Here is a 16001-nt window from a genome sequence, read left to right as displayed (position 1 = left end):
TGACACTTACAGTTGTGAAATATATATATAGTGTGTCCCTGGCCACACTATAGCAGACCTTAAAGTGGCCATCCTGCAGCAAAAAAACTTCAGGACCAGACTTCAAAGAGAAACTGCTGAGCTTCAGTTCATCTGCAAATTTGACATCATTAGCTCAGGATTAAACAAAGACTGTGAATGGCTTGCCAATTACAAAACCAGTTTCTCCTCCCTTGGTTTTCACACCTCAACTGCTAGAACAGGGCCTCATCCTCCCTGACTGAACTACCTCATTATCTCTAGCTTGCCTGCATATATATACCTGCCCCTGGAAATTTCCACTACATGCATCTGAGGAAGTGGGTATTCACCCACGAAAGCTCATGCTCCAAAACGTCTGTTAGTCTATAAGGTGCCACAGGATTCTTTGTTGCTTTTAGTTGTGAAATATGAGATTTAGGCTAGCCAGTACAGTAGTGAGTTACAGGAATCAGATCCATTTTAGCTATTAGGCCAGACAGGACTGAGCTCTGTAATCTAAAGAAAATCCCAAATTTTATCAATCATAATGGAAGTTTTTGACAGGTTTCAGTTATTGTTTGCAAAAGCTGATGATGAATGAAATTGAAGAGGAAACGAATTGAACTGCTGTATCGCTTTGTGACAGATAAGGCAATTTCCTGCAATATCTTTGGGCGATCTCACTGTGTTAAGTTTATGTGTCATTGCAGGCCCATTGGGGAGGGTGACCACAGCCCTCCAGGAACTAAGAACAGTGCGGGGGGAAGTGGGAGTGGGGGGAGAAGGGAGCTATTAGGCAAATTCATTCAGCTTGTAACACTTCCAGTGAGGTATCACCACCTGGACAGGCTCACACATACTAGTACAAACTGGATTCTGTGTGGTAACTTGGAACTGTGGCAATTACACAGTTTACATCTTTCACAGAGTATGTGAAGTGCATACGCTGGCCTAGTTAAGCAGTCTGTCTTCCTTAGAATAACACAATGTAGGCAGGGAACTGTGCAGCCTGGAAAAACCCTGGGCAGTAGGAAGAGAGACGAGGGTCTCCATTCGAGAGAGAGGTGACGGCTAAGGACCTGGGAGCTTAGAGTGGGTGCCCTTTCTGGACCATGGAGGGGTCATAAAGGTGGCGTTCCCCTGACCTGTGACACGTGACACGCTCTACTCCTTTCGGACTGCGGCAAGACACAATGGAACCTCAACAGTTCAATCCAAAACAGCATGACATTTGCAACAACAACAACAAAGCCAAATGTTGGTTATACCATATAAAGTCTCGGCAGTGTGAACAATATGTTGGTTGTCTAAGGTAGGTGGCCATAAACTTGTGTCCATTGACTTGATGGACTCTGCGTCGCACAGCACCCTGCCGTTTTCTGGGACGCATCCGCTCTCTGAACACACGTTCTTCATTGTCTTTAGGTGCTGAAAAGAAAAAGCAGGGGAAAACGATAAGCATAAAATCATCCCAGACACACACATTCTGAGAACCAGACATGCAAGGAAAAAAATCAAAATCGAAGTCTTAAACAAGCCCCATGTATCTAGCAGTGTAAGGAAACTCGCTTCCACAAAACTTGGTACAGGCTCGACCACAGGCAAAGCAGAGTTATGTTTATTTTTTTCATTTAAGGCCTAACGTTAATGGGATACACCTCTTACTGATGTCAATGGGAGCTGAGGTTTTAAGCAAGTCTTATAGTCTAACCCTTTTGCTGTAAACTCCATTGGGCAGGGATGAAGTCTTCTTCTGAATTTTGTATAGCTCCAAGCACACTGCAGCTACTTAAACAATAAACACTGCAATTCTCCAAAGTCCTCAGAGATCTCAAATCCCACTGCCTTCAGTAAGAACAGAGGGTGCTGCTGAATACCCTAAACTTTGGGAGAGCTTAAATGCAGAACAAAATTGTCCCAGATGGTCTTTTTCTCTGAAACAGGCAGGACAAAAACTCCATATGCAAACACCTGGAACTTTGGGGAAGTTCCAATTAGGACCTGAACTTTGTGGTTCTAGCTCTCCTCTAACAATAATGTTATTCTTATTAGTTGTATATATACTTGAGGAAAGGGAGGTAGTCTCATTAACTGGTGTTTGTACAATTGCAAGAAAGTGGGAGCTTTCGCGGATGGGGGAGATGAAAGTTTAAATTATGGCTTCAGACTCATAACGCTTAGAAAGACCCTTCAGGACACCAGGGGCTGTTTTTCAGAGTTGGATTGGAGGTTTATGCACAATTCTCATGAACAAATAAATAATCCTTCTATACACTGTTTTGAAAACATAGCCCTGTGTCTCCTCCAGAAGTTTCCGTATCTGGCAGGCAACTGTTCTGGATGAATTAGCAGCAAAGAATACCTGTGATGTGATGTCCCATTATTTATTGTAAAGATTAGGATACAGCCGGTGACTTAAATAAATGATATCACATTAATTTTAATGGACATGTGCGCATTTATATCTTTCCTCACAACAATCAAGCCCAGCATTCAGAAGTGGACCTAATGAGCCACACTTTAGGCAGAGTTTTGCTGTGGAATTTGCAGGGTTTCTGACCATTACTTGATCCACCCCTCATCATTCCTGTTGAAGGTAGAAGACTGGAAGATCAGCAAAGACACTTCAAGTAACAGTAGAAAAACTATTTATGTTCCCAGTAGATAAATATCCATGTCCCTCGAAACCACTCCTTCAATCCATGCTAATTAGCACCCCTATTGACACACTCAGCAGAGAGCCCAAGGACTAGAAATCTCTTTCTGTCTATACTCACTGGGTCTGATTAAGGTACTTTTAAAGCACTCCTCACCTTGGTATCTGCAGGACAATATCTTTGTTTCCACACACAACATAAACCACTTTTACTTCTTTCAATGGTGATGAATTCTCAAGAGGGCCTTCTCTACTAAACTTAGATCTAAAAAAAGCCTTTAGCTAAATTAAACCAATAGCACTTCTGCAGTCTACAAAACTGGTTACCACTCAGTTCTTTCAGATGCCCAGATAGACACAAGAAGTTTATCCAAAAACGGATTTAGGTGCCTTACTGCCCCGTTAGGGGTCTAAGATCCTCAACTTCTGCTCAGCTGCTGTCTAATCCTGATGGTGCCTAAATTCCCTAGGCACCTAATCTTCCACCAGTGGGCATGCACAAAACCAACCAAAGTCCTGACACCACCCAGCCACTCGACATCCTAGCTCATGCCTAAGCCTCTGCTGGATTCTCAAACTAGGCATTCCCCTGCCTAACTTGCCTGTGGGGCCTGATCCAGTAGATATGCTCTGAGCACTCCTAACCCGCACAAAGGACAGCCAAGGGAGAGCAGGCCCAGAATTTTTGTGGCTGGCAGGTGCATCCTGATTACCCAGTAGCCCAAAGATTAAGGCACTCACCTGGGATGTCCAAGAGCCAGGTTTGAAACCCCACACTGCCTGGTTTGGAACCCGGCCTTGAATCCAGGAGGACTTCCACCTTCAGGGAAAGTGCCCTAATCTGTAGGCTATTGTGTATACTGGGGAAGGGATCTCTTAATCTCTCCTGCTGAAACTCTGCATAAATACATTAAATACTCATTGGGTCAGAGCGAGACAGACTCTACAGACCACTGGTTAGGGCACTCTCCCAGGACATGTAAGAGTCGGGTTCAAATCCCTGGTCCAATGAATATGTAATTAAGTGAAACAGTGTCAACAGGAGAAATTGGGTATTATGGAGTGGGGGGTCTCTCAGTCACCTGATGGTCAAGGTATTTACCTAGGATATGGAAGGCCCAACTTCAAGTCTCTGCTCCCAATCAGGCAGAGCAAGGATTTGAAAACAGGTCTGTCATACCTCAAGTGAACACCCTGAGCCACTGGCTATAATAAGGAGTGTGGGTCTATTTTTTTAATGATAAAGGGATGACCTGACTTAGGCCCCTAACTCCAGGAGAGGGTTCACAGCTATTAGTCCCAAGCAAATAGAGGTGCTTCCCTTCCCAGCCCAGAGTTAAGCACCTAAATAGTTTTAAGCAGACCCCAATCCCCCTCTTCTGCATTTCACTAATCACAAGCTTAGGCAGCTCCCCCCTTAGTTTGCTGGCTTCTGTGAATCCCATTCTTAGGTGCCTAACTCTCCCCATCCATTGCACATGGAGCCTGAGCAAAGAGGTGACAAGGAATTGGTGATGGGAGGGGGGGGGGGCACATGATCACCCCATGTGTTGACTCTACAGGTGGGGCAGGCATATTCCTACCTATTTGCCCTAGCCTCCCCCTTACTCTCTAGGAAAACTAGAGTTCAGCGAGGCCCCGTGCTCTCTCCCCCACCTCTTCTCCCCCTGATGTCTCCGCTCCCCGCTGGCCCCATGGCGGCTCACATGCCGCATCTCAAACCCCGCCTCAGTGCCAACCACGTGCTGCATCAAACGGAGAAACTGTGACCAAATTTAGGAGAGCACTGATTTTGCAAAAACCCACTATGTGCCTCTGGGTGACCTTTCTGTGCATGTGCTGTCGGCCCCTGCCAGCAAGTGCTTCCCCTCTCCCTGCGAGGCAAGGCAGGCAGAGGCTGGAGCAGCTGGGGGGGGCTCCACATAGCAAGTGACAGCATTTGCCACTAAGAACAAGAGGAGAGCACAGTTCTTGGAGCTCAGAGGTTGCCAGACTGGGGATAAGCTGACGAGCAAGGCTTGACGTTGAGGCCAGAGCCACCTGGAGTTGTCACTCACCTCCTCGCCAAACGTTCCTCCGTGTCTCACTGTTTGAAAACCTCTGAATAGAAGCTGTTGCTAAATGGAAGGAAGAAATCTGAGGGGGCACATGATCAGCCTGCCCCACCTACAGATTGCGTCTGCCTGAGCACCTAACTTGGGGCTTAGGATTCCAGGGCACCTAAAAGTTGTCACAACACTGAGCACTGCAACACTTAAGTCTCTTTGTGGATCTAGCCCAAACTGAGCACTGATGACCCAGACTTCATTGTTAGTTGCCATGAGCAGTCAGCATTATAGGAATGCGTATGAATCAGACTACAGAGTCATAGTCTAGTGTCAAACAATATTTCAAGTGCAAAGTACTTGATACTTAACTTTCCTTCAGTTTCAGCACGATGTCTTTTAATATCATGCTGAAGAAGGACACATACTTTGGTCTATCATATATTTCTGTCCACTTTTTTAAAAAATATGGGTTTTGCTCCAGGCTATGTTATGAAAACAATTGTACAAAAGGAATGAAAAAAAATCAGAGAACAAATGCGGTCCATTTTAGACTTCATTTTTTAACCAATTGCTCAGAAGTCGTTATTACTACTAAAAGCTGTAAATGTGAAAACAACTTACTTAGAATCATAGAAGATTAGGGTTGGGAGAGACCTCAGGAGGTCATCTAGTCCAACTCCTGCTCAAGGCAGGACCAGCTCCAACTAAATGATCCCAGCCAGGGCTTTGTCAAGCTGGGCCTTAAAAACCTCTAAGAATGGAGATTCCACCACCTCCCGATGTAACCCATTACAGTGCTTCACCATCTCCTAGTGAAATAGTTTTTCCTAATATCCAACCTAGACTTCCCCCACTGCAACTTGAGACTATTACTCCTTGTTCTGTCATCTGCCACCAATGAGAACAGCCAGCTCCATCCTCTTTGGAACCTCCCTTCCAGTAGTTGAAGTCTGCTATCAAATCCCCCCTCACTCTTCTCTTCTGCAGACTAAATAAGCCCAGTTCCCTCTGCCTCTCCTCATAAATCATGTGCCCCAGCCCTCTAATCATTTTCGTTGTCCTCCACTGGACTCTCTTCAATTTGTCCACTTCCTTTCTGTAGTGGGGGGCCCAAAACTGGATGCAGTACTCCAGATGTGGCCTCACCAGTGCCGAATAGAGGGGAATAATCACTTCCCTTAATCTGCTGGCGATGTTCCTACTAATGCAGCCCAAAATGCCGTTAGTTTTATTGGCAACAAGGGCACACTGTTGACTCATATCCAGCTTCTTGTTCACTGTAATCCCCAGGTCCTGCCCATCAGTTCCCTTTCTGAAGTCCAGGGTCCATATTCTGCTGATCTTCTTTCTTCCTTTTCTCAGGATCCTGAACTCGATTATCTCATGGTCGCTGCTGCCCAGGTTGCCACCCATTTCTACTCCCCCTAACAATTCTTCCCCGTTTGTGAACAGCACGTCAAGAGGAGCACAGCCCCTAGTTGGTTTGTCCAGCTCTTGCACCAGGAAGTTGTCCCTAGCACTTTCCAAAAACTTCCTATGTTGTCTGTGCACTGTTGTATTGCTCTGCCAACAGATGTCAGGGTGATTCAAGACCCCAATGAGAACCAAGGCCTGTGATCTGGAAATTTCTATTAGTTGTCCAAAGAAAGCCTCGTTTACTTCATCCTCCTGGTCTGATGGTCTAAAGCAGATGCCCATCACATCACCCTTGTTGCTCTCACATCTAAACTTAACCCAAAGACTCTCAACAGACTTTTCTCCGGATTCATACTGGAGCTCTGAACAGTCATACTGCTCTCTTATATACATCCCTTACAAACTCCTCCACCTTTCACCCCCCATCTGTCCTTCCTGAACAGTTTATATCCATCCACGACAGTGCTCCAGTCATATGAATTACCCCACCAAGTCTCTGTTATTCCAATCACATCATAGTTCCTTGACTGTGTCAGGACTTCCAGTTCTTCCTGGTTGTTTCCCAGGCTTCTTGCATTTGTGTACGGGCACCTAAGATAACTAGCTGACTGCCCTGCTTTCTCAGTATGAATCAGGAGCCCCCCACCCCACCCCGACCACTTGCACCTTCCTCTTGCGTTTCCTCCCAGCATCCCACTTCCCCATTTACTTCAGTGCTTAGGTCTCCATCCCCTGGTGAACCTATTTTAAAGCCCTCCTCACTAGGTTAGCAAGCCTGCCTGTGAAGATGCTCTTCCCTCTCTTCGTTAGGTGGATCCCATCTCTTCCTAGCAATCCTTCTTCCTGGAACAACATCCCCTGGTTGAAGAATCCAAAGGCCTCTTTCTGACACCACCTGCACAACCAAGCATTTACCTCCACAATTTGGTGGTCTCTACCTGGACCTTTTCCTTCAATGGGGAGGATGGACGAGACAGGACTTGTGCCTCAAACTCCTTTATCCTTCTGTCCAGATGTAGTCTGCAGTGACCTGCTCAGGGTCATTCTTGGCAGTATCACTGGTGCTCACATTGAGAAATAGGAAGGGGTAGCAGTCCGAGAGCTTGATCAGTCTCAGCAGACACTCAGTCACATCCTGAATTCTAGCTCTAGGCAAGCAGCACACTTCTTGAGTTTCCCAGTCTGGGCGGCAAATGGATGATTCCATCTTCCTTAGGAGGGAATCCACGAACACCACTACCCATCTCCTCTTGGGAGTGGTGGTCGTGGAACCCCCATCCCTAGGACAGTGCATCCCCCATGCCTTCTGGTCGATGGGGTTGCCTTCTGATCCCTTCCCTCAGATGACTCTTCCAAACCATTTTTCACCATAGTACTTTTGCAGAGAACCTGAAAATGGTGTCTTACCTCCAGGGCCGGCTTTAAGGCGATTCCCCCGATTCCCTGGAACTGGGCCCCGTGCCTAAGAGGGCCCCGTATCTTAGGCATCTTCTACATTTTTAGTTTTATTTTTTACTCACCTGGTGGCGAGAGGGGGGTCCACTCCAAGTCTTCAGCAGCATGTTAGTGGTGGGGGGGGTCCACTCCAGAGCTTTGGCAGCATTTCGGTGGGAGCGGGCTCCTTCAGCACCGCGGAAGACCCGAAGTGGACCCTTCACCGCCGAAGTGCTACCGAAGCCCCGGACCATCATCGGTTATTCAAATCGGGCCCCACCATTCATAAAGCCGGCCCTGCTTACCTCTATGTGCATGAGGTGGTACATGGGTTCTCCTCTTCCTTCTTCTGGAGGTCACATGCTGACAATTTTCTTCCCCATTCTCCCCCGCCTTCTGATTCTGCCTGCAGTACCAAACACTGACTTCTATGCAGTGAAACAGTTTGAAACCGTTTTCACATATTACTAGCCCTTTATCAATCAGTTTGTTTTGAAAACAAAAGAGGTTTAGAAACTTGAAAATAAGTAAGAGAGAGAGTGTGTGTGTGCGCGTGGGGGGGCAATAATTAGTTCCCATAAAGATACTTTTTAAAGGAGACAGACTATCCATTCATACATCTGGATCAGCATATTACAGGATTTGCTAATAGACATGTCCATAGCACAGCAATTTTAGTTGTGTTTTAAACATCAAAGAAGCCTACTCTTCATTACATATTAACATCCTGCAAACATTTCATCTTCAGAAATGAGAGTTCATTTTAACAAGACACAAGCATCTGTTGGCTGGCCTATATGAAATTTTAGCGGTCTCTTTCTGTTCCCAAAAGACAAGCATCTCAGTTCCCCCAAAACGATCCCTTCAATCTAGGCTAATTAGCATCCTTCATGCAGAGGAAAAGGGGTTGGATCAATCATTCCGAAATCCCAGGATTCGGGCAATTTTTGTAGCAGTCCCTCTGTGCTACTCAATGCCTTGGAGAAATGGCAGGAAACCAAATTTTTGGATATGAAATGTTGCACTACGTAATGCAGTCTATTCTTCAGGAGTCATGCTGCCATTGGTCCCTTAGTCACACCTGCACACTACCCTATTCTGAAGACTTGGAGAAGGCACAAAGCCTGCAACAGTATTAATCTTTCAATGTTTCACAAAAAAAATCTACTTGCAAGTAAGAAACTAGATATTCTGATTGTATATAGTTCATCATTCATGATGTAGCATTTGATCTATAGTACAGTCTTGACTCCTCTGCCCCTTGGTGTCCTCAATTTATTATCTTCTTGTGGCTAAGGCTACAATCACTTTACAAGGTACAACGTCACCTAGAGTTTTTACATTTTAGTCACCAACAGAAATACGAGGAAAATATTTTTAAGTCAAAAATTGTTTAAAACAGTAGTCTAATAAGTTGTGTTTTCAGGCCTCTTACATGAAGAGTCTTCTTTATTAAAATCACATGTTTCACTTATGATAGCCACAGGACGGTCACAAATAGTAAAGAATAATGAAAATAACAAAACTGTTTCTCTTGTAAAAGAAAGCACATACTTTAGCAATGCTAACATTAGATTGTGGGGATTTGTTTGGGTTTCTCCGGTAATATTCACTTCTGTCATGCAATGGGTGAGGTACTAGCCTTTTGTCACCACAGATCAAGATTACAGTTCTGATCAAGTCACAAGTAAAAACTGAATTCAGTAGTCAGTCAGTCACATCCTAGCACAAGTGAACAGTTGTCCATCCTTACACTCACCATGTCACATCACTGGACAAATAGCTACTTCTCAAAAGAACTCTATTAAAAATAATAGTACCACCAAAACTACAGTATTCTACAGTACTCACCCACAACACTGCTGTGTCACTGTTGTAACACGATGTTTTGGACCACTACCACAGGTTAATGTAGTAGCTTTATTAAGTGGCTCAGGACTGGACAAGTAGGTTTGTGGACAGAGCTGCGTTCGGAAGGCACCTGTGGCACCTGTTGGCTCAAGCTCAGCTTTGGGTGTCCCAAATTCCCATGAACAGTAAATTCCCCTCGCCAGTTTAAATAAAACAAGACATATGCTCTAGTTATACACCAGTGAACATCTTCACTAATGCTGTCCATTTGGCTATCCCAGATGTTTACTTAGAAAAAACAAAAACCATAAAGCCCCCCTACTTTTATCTGCTGGTGGTTCAGAGATGGCCAGAAAATGCTCGGAGAGTAGCAGAAAGAGCCTTGTATGTATGGCACAACCAGACAATGCTCTCAAGATTTCTTTTGGAAACTATTAGCTTTACATGTGAAATGAAAACATAATGCAGCTGTAGTTTATTATAAGGGCAGATAACGATGTGGCTATTTCCACAATGATTTCATACATGCCACAAGAATATAAATATGAAAGTGTTTTTATAGACACACCACCCCATGAACAGTAATTTGGAAGTAGCAGTTGTGTTAGTCATACAGTTTAGTATATATAATATTTGCCCATTTCAACTCAATGAATTTAAAAAAATGTCTTGGGAAATTCCTAGATCCCTAAAATAATATTCCAGAGATACTTTCCTCTGATAGAGAGTTTGAGAACCATTTTTCAATAAGATTCATAGAAACAAAATCCTAGAATGGTAGATGATAGCTCCAGAAGAAACCTCTGAGATACAGCATCTAGTCCAGCCCAATTCATTTATTTCCATACTTAGTAGAGGAGTTCGAGTTAAAATTAGATGAGTTTGCCAGAACTATTTTATTAAGCAAATGGTTACAGTGTCCAAAGTAAATAGTTCTTTCCCCTCCCTTATATTATTTTACTTAGATATTCATACACAATAATCATTCCCTCATTAAAAGCAGTTTCTTTTAGCAAAATAAATTCAGTTCTCTTAAAACTTTCCTAAGAAATTCTAAAGACCCATTTTTTTTGGTTGTCCTCTTTGCCTTTTGTTGTTGTTGTTGTTGTTGTTGTTTTTGGAGGGGGCATAATCCTTCACGGTATTATTTTTAAGAAAAAGCACCAGAAATGTACATGATAATTTAACGATTCTTGGGGAGGGGATGTCTCTGCAGCATATGTTGCATGCAATGTTGTTGTAGCTGCGTTAGTCCCAGGATATCAGAGAGATAAACTTGTCTCTCTTATCAACAGAATTATTATCTCAACCACCTGCCCCTCTAATACAGCATATCACATTTAGACTGCCTGTGTGCCTCAGCAAACCAAAACCTTAAGCATGTGCTATGTCTGTGAAAGACTGGGACCGTAGCGAGTTGCCTGTGTTTAACATTGTCCAAAAATCCAGAAAACGTAGTGCACATTATATAACATTATGGAAAGGGACTCTGTAAAAGAGAAGTTAAAGCCAAAATGTTCACAAGTGCCCATTAAGTTGGGATGCCTCAACTTTTGGATGTCCAGCTTGAGACACCCAGGGACTCTTTTTCAAAGGTGCTGAGCATCTACAGAGATTTAAACTGAAGCCCGTGAGAGCTCAGTATTCTCAAAAAATCAGACACTGGATATCTGAAGCTGGGAACTCAATAATTGAGGCACTCAGAATTAATGGACAATTTGAACATTTTGGCAGAAGTGACTTGTCCAAAATCCAAGAAACCCTATGGCAGATCCATAAAGAGAAAGAATTCAGGTGTCCAGATTTCTAGTCCTGCACCGTAGGCACAGGAATTGACTTTCAATTTTAGCCTTCAGGCTTTCATTTATTATTAACTTACACTAAAAAGCCTCAAACTATAACTTCACTATAACACTATATATAAGGTCAGGTTTCAGAGTAGCAGCCGTGTTAGTCTGTATCCGCAAAAAGAACAGGATGCTTGTGGCACCTTAGCGGCTAACAAATTTATTTGAGCATAAGCTTAGTGGGCATGCATCCGAAGAAGTGGGCTGTAGCCCATGAAAGCTTATGCTCAAATAAATTTGTTAGTTTCTAAGGTGCCACAAGTACTCCTGTTCTTTTTACTATATATAAGGTTTTTAATGATTTGTTGTCTATTTGCCTGAGAAAGATCAGATGGCTTCATTCCAGATTTCCAGAGGGAAAAGAGTTCTAATGGTGATGTCCTGGTTTGAGTCCTTGCTAGCTGAGAGACCACAAGTACCATCAATAAAGTTGTAACAAGCTGGACGGCTCTCACTAGCAATACCTAGATTTGACTGACAAGTGCTAGAGACAAGGGGCTATCACTGCCTGACTTTTACTTCTGGATTCACTCCCAACCATGGCTCTGAAAGACTTGGAATCCTACTGAACATCAGGGAATGGTGCAAAGCAATGTATTTTTCCAGGTTTCTTCTAGATGAGCGTGATCTGTATTATGTGTGTGGGGTGAGTCTATTTATGTTCTCTGTATTATGTTGGATGTTCCTAGACACCAATTGCTATAGGCACTTTTTGGGACTTAAAAAAATAATAATTACTGGGTATTATTTAAAGAGGGCTAAGATACAGGATAGGAATCCTGCTTGTTAAATGACAAAAATTAAAACACATTAGGTTTCATTTTATAATGAAATGATTAATTTTTAATGTAAACTGAAATGGGGCAACATGCAGTGTAAGACCACTGACTGCAACAGGTGGTACTCATCTTAGGTAGCAAAATGTGACATTGCCATCATCGATCTTCATTACTGCAAGTATTCAAGGCACTTTCTATGGTAAATACAAAGGAGTAGGAGAGAATACTGAAGATACCAAGGTGTGTCAGGAAAAACTTGCAAATTTTTCATTACCACCACTCTGTATCCAAATGCTGAGTTCTCAAAGAGAGCCCATTGGTTTCTTCCCTGCACCCAGACTACATTGCTGGTGACTGGGTCCTGCAAAACATTCACACACAAATTTCCTTTAAACTGTGACTACACTGTTAAAGCAAAAACTACACTGATCCCCATTGTTACATTGGTCACACTTTATATTAAGGATCCATTTATAAAGGATGTACAAAAATGTTTTAAATATAATACAGACATGAGCAGAATGTGATATAGATAGTTATGCACACATCAGCTGATGCATATATAGTTATAGGCTATGGCGGTAAGCAAACTATTGATTTGCTGTACTCTAACAACTGAATAAGCATTTATTAAAATAACTATTAATCATGTATTAACCCTTTTAAGTCTAATGTATTTATAACTGGCATTTTAACAGAAATGGTGATCATTGCATTTTATCATCGTGAGGCATTCTTCCAGCCTCAGAAAACAAGCAAATTGTTGCCATGGGATATTTAAATACTGTAGATTTTGATCAATATGCATTTATTAATTTAATAATAATTTACACTAATGTAGCACCCTGACTTTCAGGATATCAAAGCATTTTACAAACATTAATGAAATGAACCTTACAACACCTTACTTAGGTAGGCATTGTTATCCTTTTACAGAGGAGAAAGGAAATTGAAGCGACAGGTGGAGTGGCATGCGCAAAAACACACGGCAAATCTGTGTCAGAGCCAGGAACAGTATCTTGGATTCCTTAAATCACAGGATTGAGTGTAACCAGAAGATTATCATATGCTAAAATTATGCTCTGGGAATTTCTCTGGTGCTCCAATAGCCTAATGTCTTTACAGGCACAGAGCGCCACAAGAAAGAACAGAAATATTGATACTGTGACCAACCACACAGAAACAGTAACAAAATTTTGCCCTTAAAGGTGGTATTTTCTAAAAGAAATTGTGCATACACTCTTTTCTTTGTTAAGCTTTCTTGGGGTTAATTAACTTAAGCAACAAGTTAATTTCATAAATCTTGACAGAGGGAAAACCATTATAATAAATAATAAGGAAAGAGGTAAAATGCTATAAACCTGCAGGTTTTCACTGATTCACAGACAAATTAATTAGGTGGTACACCAAGGTCATATAAAGAATTGATATTTTATTACATGCATCTGAGGAAGTGGGTATTCACCCACGAAAGCTCATGCTCCAAAACGTCTGTTAGTCTATAAGGTGCCACAGGATTCTTTGCTGCTATTACAAATATAATATTTCTGGACTTAATTTCTTTAATAAATGATGAAGACAGTGATTTAGGTTTCCTAGATCTTGAACCTGCTCACCCATGGAAAGTAAAAAGGCACTTTTTCCATGTACTTGAATGATGAGGTCCTTAACTAGATATGCACTGTCACCAACGAAAATCTAAAGATGTCTAATAGTAAAAAATAAAATGGACGAATCATTATAGAATAGAAATGTTTTCAAAACAAGCAAGTGTCTTGACACATAATGTCCACTATTAATTACCATATGTACTTGTTCATTGGCCTGCTCGTTTATAAGCCGACCCCCCCAAAATGGTTAGGTAAAAATAGCAAAAACTGTATGACCCTTTCATAAGCCGACCCTATATTTCAGGGGTTGGCAAACTTTGGCTCCCAGCCGTCAGGTAAGCCAGTGGCGGGTCAGGATGTTTGTTTACTTGGAGTGTCTGCTGGCATGGAGCCCCTTAGCTCCCTGTAGCTGCAGTTCGCCATTCCTAGCGAGACGCTCCAGGTAAAAAAGACGACATTGTATTAGATATTCAATTCAATGATTCCATAGAGTTTACAATCATCAAATTTTGGTGTAGATCCTTTATAAGATGACCTCCGCTCTTTGATGTGTCACTTTACCAAAAATATTCGAGTACATATAGTAAGTAGATGCTTTCTGAACCTCCAAAAATAACTTTCACTTCAGATTGTGTAGGGATCAAAATGTGCTAGGTGATTAAGTACTTGCTTGAGTTCTGCCTTAAATGAGATGCATCTAAATAAGCGCTTAAATGTTTTCCTTTATTGGGACCAGAGTAAATCACAGTCTATGCTCTGAAGTGTTTACAAAAAACACTCCATTCATTCACACACACCTGTGCGGGGGGGGGGGGGGGAACGGGCTTCTCTCCTCTCTACGCTCATATCTGTGATCCAGGTGGCTAGTGCAAGGGAACAACAGGTGCCTTGTATTACTTTCCTTTGCTCTCTTGCATGGCTATGCAAGGCAGGCCATAATCTAACCCAAGATGACCAAGGCAGTGATAGGCATGTGGCTTTTTTTGTTCCAGGTTTTGTTTTATTACATATAAAATACCCCCACTCAGGGCCAGTGCAAGGAAGTTTTGCGCCCTAGGTGAAACTTCCACCTTGTACCCCCCCAGCTAACCCCGCCCCCCCCATGGCAGCTAACTCAGTCCCCCACCTGGGGAGCCCCCCTTGCAGCAGCTACCCCCCCACCGTGACAGCTAACCCCTCTCCCCCCCATCCCCCCATGGTAACTAACCCTGCCTGGGGAGACTTCTCCCCTTCCCCGGCAGCTAACCCTGCTTGGGGAGACTTCCCCCTTACCCCCCCGGCAACTAACTCTGCCTGGGGAAGACTTCTCCCCTTACCCCCCCGGCAGCTAACCGTGCCTGGGGAGACTTTCCCCCTTCCCCACCCCCCGGCTGCTAACCGTGCCTGGGGAGACTTCCTCCCTTCCCCACCCCCAGCAGCTAACCCTGCCTGGGGAGACTTCCCCTCTTCCCCACCCCCAGCAGCTAACCCTGCCTGGGGAGACCTCCTGCAGAAACTAACCCTGCCTGAGTAGCCCGCCCCAGCTCACCTTGGCTCCGCCTCCTCTGCTGAGCATGCTGGCGCTGCTCTAATTCTCCTCTCCGCCCAGGCGTAGGGCGCTGATTGGAGGAGACTTAGAGCTGGGCTGTGTGCTCAGCGGAGGAGGCAGAGCGGAGGTGAGCTGGGGCAGGGAGCGGTTCCCCTGTGCGCCCCCCCTCGTTATTGCGGGCAACCCTCTCCGCGCGCCCCCCCATCCAGTTCACCTCCACCTCCTCGCCTGAGGGGGCTTTTAGGCACCCCCAACCACTAGGCGCCCTAGGCGGCTGCCTAGTTTGCCTAAATGGTTGCACTGGTCCTGCCCCCACTGCCTCCTACTGGACCATTATTAATGTCTGATCCAAACCTTATTTCCATACCTGAATTACATTATTTATTGACAATGTCTTTATTAGCACCTTTAAGGTGCTGAACAGGTAACTGATAATAATGCAGCCCTATCCTTCCAACCATGGCATTATCTATAGTTTTCAGATGAGCCAATAAAAAGGGAAATCCTGTGTGCTGCACATGGCTATTGAATTGTCTGTGCCTTGACAATTTTTGCAAGAATAGGCGACTGACCTGGTGTTAGACAAAATTTTCCAACCTCACTCTTGTGCAAGGCAAAACTTGAAGCCAATAGTCAAAACTCCACGCCCACAGAAGTGGGATGTAGCAACTGCACAGCTACTTTGGTAGTGGCTGTGGGGTAGTTCTTTTATCCCTGGGGACAATATTCCATCATTACTTAGGCAAACTTCCCTGTGATATAAATGGGAGAATTTCCTCATATAGGACTCCAGGATGGGCCCTTATATTTCCATCAATCCATGTCCACAACT

The 16001-nt window shown here is 43.7% G+C and overlaps 1 protein-coding gene across 2 annotated transcripts in view; it reads right to left on the bottom strand.

Moving 5' to 3' along the window:
• The window catches only part of PRKCE (protein kinase C epsilon), a 495965-nt gene that overhangs the window by 179905 nt on the left and 300059 nt on the right, over positions 1–16001 (bottom strand). For both annotated transcript variants that reach the window (XM_030557687.1, XM_030557688.1), the window contains exon 3: positions 1269–1428. In XM_030557687.1, coding sequence (XP_030413547.1) covers positions 1269–1428 — 160 coding nt within the window. The remainder of the gene's footprint in view (positions 1–1268; positions 1429–16001) is intronic.

This window comes from Gopherus evgoodei, chromosome 3 (assembly GCF_007399415.2).
Source record: "Gopherus evgoodei ecotype Sinaloan lineage chromosome 3, rGopEvg1_v1.p, whole genome shotgun sequence".
NCBI lineage: Eukaryota > Metazoa > Chordata > Testudines > Testudinidae > Gopherus > Gopherus evgoodei.
Note: the sequence above shows the minus strand (reverse complement) of the source record. Positions and strands in the feature narration are given on the sequence as shown.